This window comes from Nerophis ophidion, linkage group LG10 (genome assembly GCF_033978795.1).
Source record: "Nerophis ophidion isolate RoL-2023_Sa linkage group LG10, RoL_Noph_v1.0, whole genome shotgun sequence".
NCBI classification, from domain to species: Eukaryota; Metazoa; Chordata; class Actinopteri; order Syngnathiformes; family Syngnathidae; genus Nerophis; species Nerophis ophidion.
Genome location: NC_084620.1, coordinates 10,317,011 through 10,331,492, shown reverse-complemented (window position 1 = coordinate 10,331,492; position 14,482 = coordinate 10,317,011). Strand labels below are relative to the sequence as shown.

At 39.6% G+C, this 14,482-nt stretch overlaps 1 protein-coding gene across 2 annotated transcripts in view; it reads left to right on the top strand.

Annotated features, from left to right (window-relative positions):
• Positions 1 to 14,482, top strand: part of cacna1c (calcium channel, voltage-dependent, L type, alpha 1C subunit) — a 349,919-nt gene that overhangs the window by 281,812 nt on the left and 53,625 nt on the right. For both annotated transcript variants that reach the window (XM_061912264.1, XM_061912263.1), the window contains exons 28-32: positions 3,538 to 3,684; positions 3,749 to 3,950; positions 6,736 to 6,894; positions 6,969 to 7,079; positions 11,691 to 11,774. In XM_061912264.1, coding sequence (XP_061768248.1) covers positions 3,538 to 3,684; positions 3,749 to 3,950; positions 6,736 to 6,894; positions 6,969 to 7,079; positions 11,691 to 11,774 — 703 coding nt within the window. The remainder of the gene's footprint in view (positions 1 to 3,537; positions 3,685 to 3,748; positions 3,951 to 6,735; positions 6,895 to 6,968; positions 7,080 to 11,690; positions 11,775 to 14,482) is intronic.

Genomic DNA, 14,482 nt, shown 5'->3' with positions numbered 1-14,482 from the left:
AATATATTTGATAATCAACATGATTTTATAACAGTCCACTTTTTTATTCATATCCGGAAGTTTAGATAATTAGGCAATTTTGACATCATTAAAGATTAAATTAAAAAAACATATCGAATTTTTAACCACGACTGGGGTTTTGAACTCAAAACATTGAGCTTTGCACGGCTAGTACTAATTAAATCTGCCATGGAGCCACAGGAAGTGATGGAGGAAATTTAGCCTTCATATTTTAATCAGAAACAGAGCATGACGTGGCCAGGATTACATTTGGGGTAAAGTAATATGTGAAGCGCCTCGTCATTCAATTATTTAGATTATAATTTGCTTCTTCACGCAAAATGTCTCCGCCCCCTTCATCCTACCCCTTACGCAGAACGTGTGTTTTGCATGTGGGGTGGGGCGGCCCCTGACTGACACGACAACGTTATTATACCGATAGCGTTTCACATCAATTTCATTCAGGTGAAAGCAACATTTTTTACATCAGTATGATTTATGTTAACGTTATGGTGACAGCAGATTTTGGATCGGATAAGGTTTAAAGTAAAAGTGGACTTCTTTGCGTTACACCGTTGGAGTTGTGGCTGGCTATGCATGACCAAAGATCGTATATTGAGAGAGGATGATCTACGCATGGTGATGTACTTACACAAAGTACATTTACAGTCAGTCATATCATCATCCTTTTGTCACCTAACAAAAATACAGAGGATATGACATTCCAGAAGTGCATTGAATTGAACTAATCTATTTTGAAGGGTGAGCGTCATCGTTCACGATAGCGCTACACGTAAAATTTATCGTCCTATTCAGTAGAAAATAACATTGCACCGGCTGTGATACAATGGAGAAATACTGTGAGTCATTTAGATAAGAAGTCCCTTCGTTGTTATAAGGAGCAAACAGCCGTAATTGGATGTAAGGATCCATGCAAGATCGACATGTCTGAGTGAAGCAAAGACCTCACTTCCTGGAAGGATGGATGGATGGATGGATGGATAGATAGATAGATAGATAGATAAATAGATAGATAGATAGATCAATCAATCAATCAATGTTTACTTATATAGCCCTAAATCACTAGTGTCTCAAAGGGCTGCACAAACCACCACGACATCCTCGGTAGGCCCACATAAGGGCAAGGAAAACTCTCACCCAGTGGGACATCGGTGACAATAATGACCCAGTGGGACGTCGGTGACAATGATGACTATGAGAACCTTAGAGAGGAGGAAAGCAATGGATGTCGAGCGGGTCTAACATGATACTGTGAGAGTTCAATCCACAATGGATCCAACACAGTCGCGAGAGTCCAGTCCAAAGCGGATCCAACACAGCGGAGCCAGCAGGAAACCATCCCAAGCGGAGGCGGATCAGCAGCGCAGAGATGTCCCCAGCCGATACACAGGCAAGCAGTACATGGCCACCGGATTGGACCGGACCCCCTCCACAGGGGAGAGTGGGACATAGAAGAAAAAGAAAAGAAACAGCAGATCAACTGGTCTAAAAAGGGAGTCTATTTAAAGGCTAGAGTATACAAATGAGTTTTAAGGTGAGACTTAAATGCTTCTACTGAGGTGGCCTCAGATAGATAGATAGATAGATAGATAGATAGATAGATAGATAGATAGATAGATAGATAGATAGATAGATAGATAGATAGATAGATAGATAGATAGAACTTTATTGATTCCTTCAGAAGAGTTCCTCCAGGAAAGTTAAAATTCCAGCAGCAGTGTACAGAATTGAGATCGAATTTAAAAAGTAAATAATGGGGGTATAAATGAAAAGAAATTGAAAAATATTACAATAAGAATACAAATAAAAAGCAACCATGGGAATAAAAATATAACAGTAAAATAAGAATATAACAAGAGAAACTAGGCAGTTGTGACCATGTCATGAAAAGGTATTGCATTGTTATTGTTTTGTATCCCCTGTCATCCTAGTACACCCACTCCCCAGAGAGGAGTTGTACAGTCAACATCAACAATATTGATGTCTCATACCCGGACTTTGTGAACTACCTAATTGTTCAACCCATCCCATTTTACACATTGAAAGACTTTCAAAATTATAAGCGTCAATATAGCCATGGCGGCTTTGTTTGTGGGTGGATTCTTGACATCTGTGTTTATCTCTATAAGCCCAGTGGACATTGGGTAATCAAGCCAGTCCGAGTAATGCACTCTAAGAAAGGATCCGACCCAAGTTTGACACCCAGGATAATCACAGATAACCAATCTAATGTCATCTCAGCACACTGTGACTGTAAGGCAGCAACGGTAGAATGATGTTAAGTCACTTCACTTTTGTTTTATGTGAAGGCTATACAGTCCGGATAAGAAAAGTGAGCATTATTTTTATCAATACAACTAATTTCAAAGTTATTCAACTAAGCACATCAAGATAATGCAAAGCAGGGCTTTTATTCATTTAAAACATTTTTTTTTTATTTATTAAATCTTTAACCTAAAATGATCCAAACACGGGCTTCACGGTGGCAGAGGGGTTAGTGCGTCTGCCTCACAATATGAAGGTCCTGCAGTCCTGGGTTCAAATCCAGGCTCGGGATCTTTCTGTGTGGAGTTTGCATGTCCTCCCCGTGAATGCGTGGGTTCCCTCCGGGTACTCCGGCTTCCTCCCACCTCCAAAGACATGCACCTGGGGATAGGTTGATTGGCAACACTAAATTGGCCCTAGTGTGTGAATGTGAGTGTGAATGTTGTCTGTCTATCTGTGTTGGCCCTGCGATGAGGTGGCGACTTGTCCAGGGTGTACCCTGCCTTCCGCCCGATTGTAGCTGAGATAGGCGCCAGTGCCCCCCGCGACCCCGAAAGGGAATAAGCGGTAGGAAATGGATGGATGGATGGATCCAAACACGACGTCATTAGCACATCACACCTCGGTTGATTGCAGCAATCCATGCTCGCCTTCACCATTAACTCTTCTTTTCAGCCGCTTCTGTTTGTCCAGAAATACGTTGAATAATGCGATACAAGTTAGTAATACGTTAGCACACGTCGTTGGCATTATGAATATTACTGTAAAAATCATCGCCAACAGTTAGCGTTTCGCTAACTTCCGCCCTTCAATAGGGATATCGGTAATGCTTTGTTTGAAATGTGAAAAATCCAAACCCCTCTACACCTTCAATATTAGCTGAAAAAGATAGCATACTAACGTTAGCATGCTAGCATATTACTAACATTTGCAAATAGCATTATGACTTTGGACGGTTCACATCGGTTGGGAAATGTAGAAGTAGTGAAACGTTTTAATGAAGAATAATTGTTACGGAAAAGTGGGAAAACTGTAAATCTTTTGGATACAAAAACAAGATAGCCTGAATATCCTGAATAACTGAAATTTTGTTGGTGGAATGGTTAAATCGGTTGAGTAATGCGGAAGTTTGAAAACGAACCATTCGAAAGTCCAATAAAATGTGGAATTCCTCGTGATTTGGGAATGTCGGGAATATAAAAAAAGAAGCATTCCCACAATTAAATGTTTAATGTGTGTTGTGCTCTGCAGGGGGTCCTATATAATGTACAAGGACGGCAACGTGGCCAAACCTGAAAGAGCACTAAGACAGTGGGAGAACAGCGACTTTAACTTTGACGACGTGCTGCAAGGCATGATGGCCCTGTTTGCTGTGTCCACCTTTGAGGGATGGCCAGGGTGGGTACGCGCACACGCACACACACACAAACATCATCTCCTAACAATTATCGTCCTCTTTCAGACTGCTCTACAAGGCCATCGACTCTCACGCAGAGGACGTGGGCCCCATCTACAACTACCGCGTGGTCATCTCTATCTTCTTCATCATCTACATCATCATCATCGCCTTCTTCATGATGAACATCTTTGTGGGTTTTGTCATTGTCACGTTCCAAGAGCAAGGAGAGCAGGAATACAAGAACTGCGAGCTGGACAAGAACCAGGTACTCTGATGGGTTTCACAAAGTCTAGTCTTGGGTTGCACACTTGGTTAGAATTAGGTGGGAATTAGACCACTGACCACACAAACACTAAATATTTTCATCCACTCACGTACAGTACAGGCCAAAAGTTTGGCCACACATTCTTTTCAATGTGTTTTCTTTATATTTTCATGACTATATAAATTGTAGATTGTCACTTAAGGCCTCACAACTATGAATGAACACATGTGGAGTTATCTATCCATCCATCCATCCATTTTCTACCGCTTATTCTCTTTCGGGGTCGCGGGGGACGCTGGCGCCTATCTCAGCTACAATCGGGCGGAAGGCAGGGTACACCCTGGACAAGTCGCCACCTCATCGCAGGGCCTGGAGTTATCTACTTAACAAAAAAAGTGAAATAACTGAAACCCTATTTTATATTCTAGTTTCTTCAAAATAGCCCCCCTTTGTTCTGATAACTGTTTTGCACATCTGAAAGGGTTTTCACTTCACAGGTGTCATAGTTTTGATGCCTTCAGTGACAATCACAATGTAAATAGTCATGAAAATAAAGAAAACGCATCGAAATGAGAAGGTGTTTCCAAACTTCTGGCCTGTACCATACATTATCAAATATGATCTATGTCCCCACTTAAAGGCATACACAGTCGACTGTAAGGAAATTTTAAGCCGATCAAAAGCGTCCATGACGTAATTTGCCGAGGCAACAGTAGCAAACATGGCTGTCCACGGCAAGAAAAAGAGCAAAAGTAACATTATGTCAATGTAGGGTATAAGTAACATTATATTTACAATTAAACATACAATCAGTCCTTTCAGTGTGTTTAAAGCCAGCGTTATTTGCCATTGTACAAAAGTGACCCAAAGAAAACAGAATTCCTAAAAATGTTATAGGATCCCACAGATTTAAGGAATGTGCCGGTGGACCAGGGGATAGTACGTGTTTCTCATAATGCAAAGGTCTTGGGTTCGATCCTCGGGTTCAGGGTCTTTCTGTGTGGAGTTTGCATGTTCTCCCCGTGACTGCGTGTGTTCCCTTTGGGTACTGCGGCTTCCTCCCACCTCCAAGGACATGCACCTGGGGATAGGCTGATGGGCAACACTAAATGTTCCCTAGTGTTTGAATGTGAGTGTAAATGTTGTCTGTCTATCTGTGATGAGGTGGAGACTTGTCCTGGGTGTACCCCACCTACTGCCCGAATGCAGCTGAGCTAGGCTTCGGCACCCCCCGCGGCGCAGAAAGGGAGAAGCGGTAGAAATGGATGGATGGATGGATGGGTTCCGACCGACATTCGTAGGATTTGATCAAATGTTTTGCAACCATCTTGGCCGCTTTGCTTAAAGTCACGTTCTTTTTTTAAATATGCTCCAAGCTTTTCAACGTCACACAAAATTGTCATTACTGGAACACAATGCTCTTTGGGATTTTACAATGAAGATTCTGCACATTCCTAAAATACTCTCAACCCCTCAACACAGTCAAACATTCTGATTTTTGTAGGAGTAAGGCGACACTGAACTTTCTCCAAAAAAAAATGATTTGTTGGAGAAATATTGTTCTTTCCTTGTTGACCAAGTCATGTTGTGGGAAAATATTGTTCCAATAATTCATGTACAAAAAGTTATACGAAGTATACCCTGAAAATTAACATAAATGATCTTTATTTATTAGAATATTTGTAGGTTCTGGTGTTTTTTGGGTCGATGTTTGACATCTTTTTCCTTTTCTTTCCATTACTGAACCGGAAATGAATGGAGACATTTATTTTTTTTAGGTCTGTTTCCGCTTTTGCCAGTATAAATGTGAAATGGTTTTAAATTGTATAAATTATGGTCTTAAATAATCTTAGAATGTCTTAAATTGGACTTGTTGAAGACCCACAAAAAATAATACATTATAAATGACAGGACTTTTCAACTAAATTGTTCTCTTGGCCAAATTTCCAGAAAGCGTATTTATTTAGTCAGAGTTACACATTTCAGAAAAAAATGCATGTGTCCACTGTAGTAGTTGCTGACATTTAGGAGGTTAAAATGTCTACCTATGTGTTTACACTGCTACAAATTCCTCTATACAACAGGACTAGTGTTAAAACTAGTGATTTTAGGAACTTGCTGCAAAAAGGCTTTCCCAAGTTTTGAGCTGAACTCGGTCTGATATCAGTTGAATAACCCTGATTTACTGAGTGATCAATGCTGATATCATAATTGATCAATATCAGTATTGGCCATTACTCAAGAATGCAATATCTGTATTGTATTATAGGTGACAAAAGATTTATCAGGACATTTTTAGCATGACGAACTCAGAATCAGAAAACTGAATACTTGATCATCTTGGAGGTTTGATTGGACTTGTTATCACATTGGAAAGCCAGTTTTTACGTAACAATATCTCAGTCCACGTTGTAATTCAGGTTTCCTTTCAAGGAACCGCCGCTCCCACAATGCTGGCAGCACTCGTACAGCCTTACACCATACTTGAATGTAAACAAGACAATTATCTTTCTGTACTTATTTGCGGCACAAATGGCCCAGATTGGGCGGAATAGGTTGAGGATTCAAAACTCTGTCTTACCTACTCCTTGTGGAGTTCCAGAAACATGCATGTTAGGTTCTTTGGAGATTTTAAATCATCCATGGATGTGAATGTGAACCTGAGTGTGAGTCTGCCACGCTGGGATTGTCTCCAGCTCACCTGGGACCCTAATGAAGACAAGCAGTATAGAAAGGGAATGGATAAATGATCTAAGAGTGTTTAACTTTTGGTGTTTTGTCACAGCGTCAGTGTGTAGAGTATGCCTTGAAGGCCCGCCCCTTACGCCGCTACATCCCCAAGAACCCCTACCAGTACAAGGTGTGGTATGTGGTCAACTCCACCTACTTCGAGTACCTGATGTTCACCCTTATCCTTCTTAACACCATCTGTCTGGCCATGCAGGTAACACACACACACAGAATATATCTTGATGTTCATTCTGCACCTTTATTGGTTCTTTTTCACGTTTTTTGCAGCATCACGGCCAGACGAAGAACTTTAACGACGCCATGAACATCCTCAACATGCTCTTCACGGGGCTTTTTACCGTGGAGATGATCCTCAAGCTAATTGCCTTCAAGCCCAGGGTAGGAACTTGTTTGCTGTGAAATAACACACTCATGGGTACTTTATCTCCATGATCTGATATAATAACCTTCTGTCAAGTTGAGGTCATTTTAACATTTCTTTAAAGACACTTTACTTGATGACAGAAGTAGCAAGAGAGAACGGGGTTGGTTGTCACGCTTTTTACTCTGAAGTGAATTACTCTTCACCATCTAAACATCTTCAATAATTATTCCTGCATTAAACTGCCTATTGTTTTGGCTATAGTTCACAATCTTTATGAAAGACAAAGGTTTTGGGGGGTTTTTTGCATTTTAGTTTGTAAAAATCAATTAGTTCTTGGTGGCTGGCAATGCGGTTAATGTGAACAATCAATTCTGCCTCTAAATTACTTTTAAAATGTGTCCAAAAACTCCCGACCAGTACTTCATTTATGTTCCTTAACCTGTGTAAAAACCAAGCTGTAGCAACATTTTTATTTGTCAGGGCGAACACTGAGGAACTCTTTTTCTAACATAGTGACATAATGTCTTGGGACGGCATGCTTCAATGTTAGCCGTAAGATAGCTACGCTACATACGGCAAAAGATAAGGCAGCTTTTGTGTCAGCAGCTGAATCGCTATTGAGTTTCTAATGCACAACACAATGCGATAGGACACAAATCTGTACTGACTGAAAAACATGAAGAATCATATTACAGTATCTGTAAAGTATTAGCCCACATTTCACAGTGTATGTAGTAGAATGGTGTGCTGCATGTATCATTATCACTTATTTGTTGGAAATGTGTACGTTTGGTCCAGCTGGTCGGGGACATTTTTTTAAATTTGACTTTGGGTAAGCGCTCCATAAATGTCCGCATAGCTCTGCTCTAAGTTCCACATTTATACCGGCAAGTCACGCCGACCTAACTCTCTCGGCTTCCGTCCTTTCCGACGTTTCACACTCTGTTTGTGCTCACTTCTAGAAGTATTAGTTCAACCTCTGTATATCCAGCTTCAACCTCTGTATATTCAGCTTAAAAAATATAAGGTTGTGAATATTAATTTGTCCAAAAATAGTCGTCTTCATTGTGTGTTACCAAGTCTGCCATGATTAGAACGCACTCGCCTTTGTTTCCTGAAGTAGGAACACACGTTTATTGCTGGAAGTCTGAAGTGCGTTGCTAGGGAAACGGAAATAAATGCGCTGAGAAAAGAAGTTCCGGTCAAGCATAAAATGACCAAAATACAATCAATATGGAACACATTACATATTGTCATGAACATGTATGTTACTAAATTATACATAGACTTGCAGTGTGTATAAAAAACATTGACCAATGGTTTTGAAGTTGTTTTAGAGGGCTTTGAAGGTTGCAACGGTGACTCCCAATAACCGCACCTAGCAAGTGTATTTTATCATCGTATTTTATCATCTTTAGGATCCTAAGAAAAAAGATGTGCGTTCTTGTTTTTCATAATGATTGTGAACAACAGGCAAAATTCCCTAAAACTGCAGTTCCCCTTTAAAATGTTGCCTTGTATGGCTTTCATTTTCACTGCAACAGACGTAAACAGCGATAACGTCACAGGGATGGTTGTCACACACCGTTGGGTTGCATGTTACGTTATTATAAACAATGCAAAAAAGCACAACAACATTTAAAAATGTGATTAAATTGAAGCAGTGACAAATAGATAAATGTATGTATTTGAACACAAAATGAAGCAACACATTTCTACTGTATGTAATAGTACAGTATATGTGACAAGCGACCTCAAAAACCCACTCAAAATTTAATTTCTTGCAAACGACAAAGCTTGAAATGATCTCAAATGAGTTAGCTAGCTAATAACCATCCTAACAATAGCTTTCTCACTTTCTAAGGGTTAAAAATAAAAGCCTTAGTTAAGAAAATACTTTGTTGGTGAGCCCTAGAGATGGGTAACGAATTTGGTTCTTTTATAGGTAGTCACTGGCCAAATTCTGTTAGTAGTACCAAGTACCATTTCACATTAAAACAAACAGTACCATATTTTGATACTGATACAATGCTAATTTACATTGGATATGACATATACATACTATACCAATTACCATTACTTATTTTACATGGTGACTACAAGTAAAACTCAGATGCACATTACAATAAAAAAAAAAAACAGCTATAATAAGTACAATACTTTGGGTCAGATTTACTAAGATCCAAATGCCACGCACTAAACATTGTGTGCAATCTATTAAATTGCGTGTACTATTAGTAGGCGTGTTGCGTGTGATCCACTAACACTGCGTTTACAATTCGAAAGCCGTGCAGACCGCCTCATTTAAATGAGAATTTTGCGTGGACTATACGGGGCATCACTATGGAAACATTTGATCATTTAGTTCACCTTCATGTCATGTCTTCATGTTGATAAATCACATTGTGTGTGCTGAATGGTTATATTTGCATCCTTTCCTCCCAGTATTGTGGGCATTTTAGTAATCAGCATACATTGTGCATATCAAAGAATACAGAGAGGCAGAATGTATTTCACGCTTTATTCTCACTTAACAGACGCATTCCAGTTTGCACACATTTAGTAGATTAGCTTTTTGTGCACTATCGAGTTAACACTTGATTTATTACAGGAAAACCTTTAGTAAATAAGGCCGCTACAGAAAAAAACATTTTGTAGGAATCAACAAAGACAAGACTGGCACAATCGACTTAATAGCAATGACTTTTTCCTGACAACATAGCAACACACCTCAGGCAAATTGCATACTTGCAAATGACACTCAGACGTGTAAGAAAACAAAATATAACAACTGTACAGCACAGTTATCGTTATCAGCACTCCATTAAATGTTTCTTTGAAGAAATTGACATTTTATTACTAACAAGATTTATTAATCACACATTTATTAACACATGAACACACACAAAAATGTAAAATAGTACAGCGAAATACCAGTATAAATTCCCAAGTAGTGGGGAATGGTACGGTATCGGTTCAAATGGGAAAGGTACCATCCCGAGTGAGCTCAGATACCGATTCCCTAAATTTTCACAATTTTACAATTTGTGAGACAGTGGAAAGTGGAAAGTTATGACGAGGATGACAATCAACCCTGTTCTCCCCCCATATAGCTTTTGTTATTACATTTTAGCAGTAGTCTATATTTCTGTTTTTGTCACCTGTAAAATAACTGTTTTATTCTTATTATTAGTCTCCTGTTATTCCTATCTGTCCCATCGTATTATGTTCATGCTAAACCTGCGTGCCACTAATGTTAAAGGGAACTCTTATATTAACACATTTCTGCTTATAAAGTACAACATTTGTGCTCTAATGCTAGCTTGTTGCCAAAAATGAGGGTTCTCAAGTATCACTGCTCTAAGTCAAACCATCCAAAAAGATAAAAACAAGTGCCTGTGTTGTCTTTTTAAGCAACATTCAGTCCCTCCAGGAATTTGTGAGGTCGCGATCCTACAAATTCAAACTATCCCCACGAATTATGCGTGGCCTTGCAACTTTGTCCAATGCCTGCAACTCATTTAGTGTGTCTACTTTTAGGTCAGTGTGGTTTAAAACGAGTAAAATATCAAGCCAGTGTTTATTTTCCCATTTTTGTTGAAATCCTGTGGGCATTTTGACGTTAAGGTTACAAGGAAACTTAAAATGTTGATAACATATTCATAAAGTACCTCAAAGCTGATTGAATGTTATTGGAAAAAAAATGTCAGTACTTTTGCCACAACTTTGTAAAAAGTTGTCGTAGATGCAGGCATTTAAGCAGCAATGATCCCAAATGAAAGCCTGCAAAATTCTGGAGGTACTGACTATTACTGTCATGAAAAGGTGCATTTTGGAGCGCAATATTAAGGACGTGAGGAGGAACACACATATGAATAATAAATAATGCATGAGATATTAGATATTTTGTGACCCACCTGTTGAGAAGCCCTGCTTCAAAACATGCGGTGCATTATTAATCATGTCCCCTTCTTCCATGATTACATAAGCTTACAGCAATAAACACACCATTAAACCCTCCTGACCTTACAGAGTGACCCCATCCTTTTTCAATCCCACTCCCATCTTGGCCGCTAGTGTTATTTTGATATAATCGAACATAGATTTGTTTTTATTTGGGCAAGAAGTTGAATTATTTTTGGGTCTTGCAAGCCACCTTGTTTGGCAGCCATATTGGATTTGGTAAATAAGAAGACAGTACAAAAAAAGGGTCCACACTTTGTACATTTTGTTCATTTGGTCAAGTGTGGATGTTGTCATCTGAACCGTGGCATGCGATAAAACGACAGAAAATTACTAAGATGTTAAATAAAATGCATTGGAAGTGTGTGTGTGTGTGTGTGTGTGTGTGTGTGTGTGTGCGTGCGTGCGTGCGTGCGTGCGTGCGTGCGTGCGTGCGTGCGTGCGTGGGACAGCAAGGCTCTTTAAAAGTATATTTTAAAATCTTTTCATGAATTGTAAGCTGGTGAAAATATCAGCATCGTCGGCATTCACACTCGACCAAAACATGTAAACACACCCTTAGGCTGCACCAATATGGCCGTTTTGATGGCACAACAAGGTGGCGTTTCCCTTCTAACCTTCCTCTCTTACCTCACTCCTCCCCCTCCCTCCTCCTTGTGTAGGGGTACTTTAGTGATCCCTGGAATGTGTTTGATTTCCTCATCGTAATTGGAAGCATAATAGACGTCATTCTCAGTGAGATCAACGTAAGTACTCGCCCTCCGCCCGCCTCTGCCTCTTTCCTTTCTTGTCCTTCTTGTGTCGTCTCCTCCATCCTTGCCTCCACCTTTCCTCTTCCCCTCTTCCATCTTTGAGTCCAAGGTGGCCGTTCATGGGATCCAAACACTGATGCAGAAGTAAGGCAGGCAGGAGTGACGGACTAACTTACCACTCACACCAACATGAGGATGTTTTTTTTTCTGTGCTTTTTGTTTCAATGTTTTCTTTTCTGCCTTCTTTCTGTTCTCTCCATCTCTCCTGCGCAGCATTATTTTGTCGATGCATGGAACACATTTGATGCCTTGATAGTTGTGGGTAGCATTGTTGACATAGCCATCACTGAGGTTAACGTAAGTAGGAAGTCCAAATCCCTCCCATTCCTGAACATGACGTGCATACGCAACAGGCCGAGCGATAATAATCTTGCATGCGTTCAAATGATTAGGAACCCTGGGCTGCATTGGATCCTGGCCCCAATGAGGTCCAGGGAGTGGAGAGAGCCAGATGTCGCAGTGTGGCAATGCCTTATGATGCATTTTTCTGTAATTTCGAACACATGAAGCACACTTTCAGACCCTTTGTTGGTGCTGCACTCACATTAAGTACACCTGAACTGTTCAAAGGTCTCCTATTATGCAGAAGTAATAAGTAATGTGTGTTCCTAAAACCTGTTTTTCCCTCACTTGTTTTTTTCATTTTTGTGAGAAACGATCGTAATTGTTCTTTTAAGTTCAGGATTTGCTACACATCTTAAAATAAAGCCCAATGCTCTGCAAACTGTCTATCAGTCAGCTACAGTTGCGAGACCTGAATGTTTTTCTTCAACAAATATCAAGGGTGTCCCGATCCAATACTGATATCTGTATGATATGAGCAAAAAAACTTGACACAAAAGATTCCAATATAATATTTACTTGTGCAAAGCTGGACAGCAAGTTAACATCTAATTGTCTTCCAATAAGCACACAAGAATGGTATTTTCTTCTATTATAGTGTAGTAATTTACAAAAGGTAAACATGGTAGGCTGTAGGCTACTTGGAGCTAGCAGTTACACAACAGCTTATCACTTAATAGCAAACAAGCTAGACATTCGTAATAAGTGTCCTTCATTGAACAATATTGCAGTCTGATACAGCACACTTGTCATTACAAACAAGTATCAAATATTTTTAGTTGCATTTAACTTACACATACAAAGTCTCCAAGGCAGAAGTGTATTAGTAAGTATCCAGTAACAAATGTGTCCACATCATTCAACTTACTGTATCACAAGCTTAACTTCAATCAATCAATCAATCAATGTTTATTTATATACCCCTAAATCACAAGTGTCTCAAAGGGCTGCACAAACCACTACAACATCCTCGGAAGAAACCGCATAAGGGCAAGGAAAACTCACACCCAGTGGGCAAGGAGAACTTCATGAGTTATTGTGACACTCAGTGTGGACAAAAAATAATCACCACTCCACTTTAATTTAAAGACAGCATACATCTATTCCAGAAGTTTAATTAATAAATAGTAGGGGTATGGGAAAAAATGGATTCAAATACGAATCGAATCGAATCGAATACGTTTCTGCGATTCAGAATCGATTCTCAATTTTAAAAAATCGTATTTTTTTTTGTTTTTTTTTTTATCAACCTAACAAACCACTACACAGCAATACCATAACAATGTAATCCAATTCCAAAACCAAACCGGACCCAGCAACACTCAGAACTGCAATAAACAAAGCACTTGAGAAGACACAAACACGACACAGAACAAACCAAAAGTACTGTATAATGCATATGTTCCTTCTTGACTGCACTTAAATGTAGAATATATTTATATTATTCATATATTGTATATATGATATATGTAATATATTATTTATTATTATTATAGTTTATTGTGAGCGATCAATAAAGTACTTTCTATTCTATTCTATTCTATTCTATTCTATTCTATTCTATTCTATTGAAGCCTATGATAAAATTAGATCGGGACTCTTCTTGTGTAATATGGGACCTTTGGCATTGAAAAACAAGGTTTATATTATTAAAATTGCTCGGCCTGTTCAAAAAAATACATGCATTTGTTTTGCATCGTCACTTTCCCATTGACAGATACAACGTGACAAGATGCAATATCCAGGTCTGGTCCACTTTTTCTTCCAGATTCATTTAGTATCCAGAATAAAGTGGTAGGGTTTTTTTGGGGTTTTTTTTTGGTCAATTGTGCAGCGAGGGGGACGGATTTAATCTATAAATGGCTCCGCTGCGGGCCGGTGGAATGTATGTAAATATATTTGTGCATTCTCAGCGGTCACTGATGGAGTGGCATAACAATGTATCAGACCAACGCAAGTCAAACGTCGAGTGTCTATTGTGTGTACACTTCAGGCGTTCTATTCTGTTGGTGTACAGAATTCCACATCATATAGTCAAAGACCAGGCTTCTTATTTACAATGACGTGGCAATCCAACCTGGTCAGCATGTTGCTGGACACTTGGCTGGGTACACATGCACAACAGGCGCCTTAATGACATGCACGTGCCCACGGACATAGCGTAAGCATGATGTCACACTCGTGGGGGCACGTGTATGCAGCTGCTTTTACACCGTGCGACAAGGCCAGGACGTTTGCACACGGGTCCCACAGCATGTCCCCTGTGGTAGAATGAAGTTTGTTTCACCCCAGACGCCGCT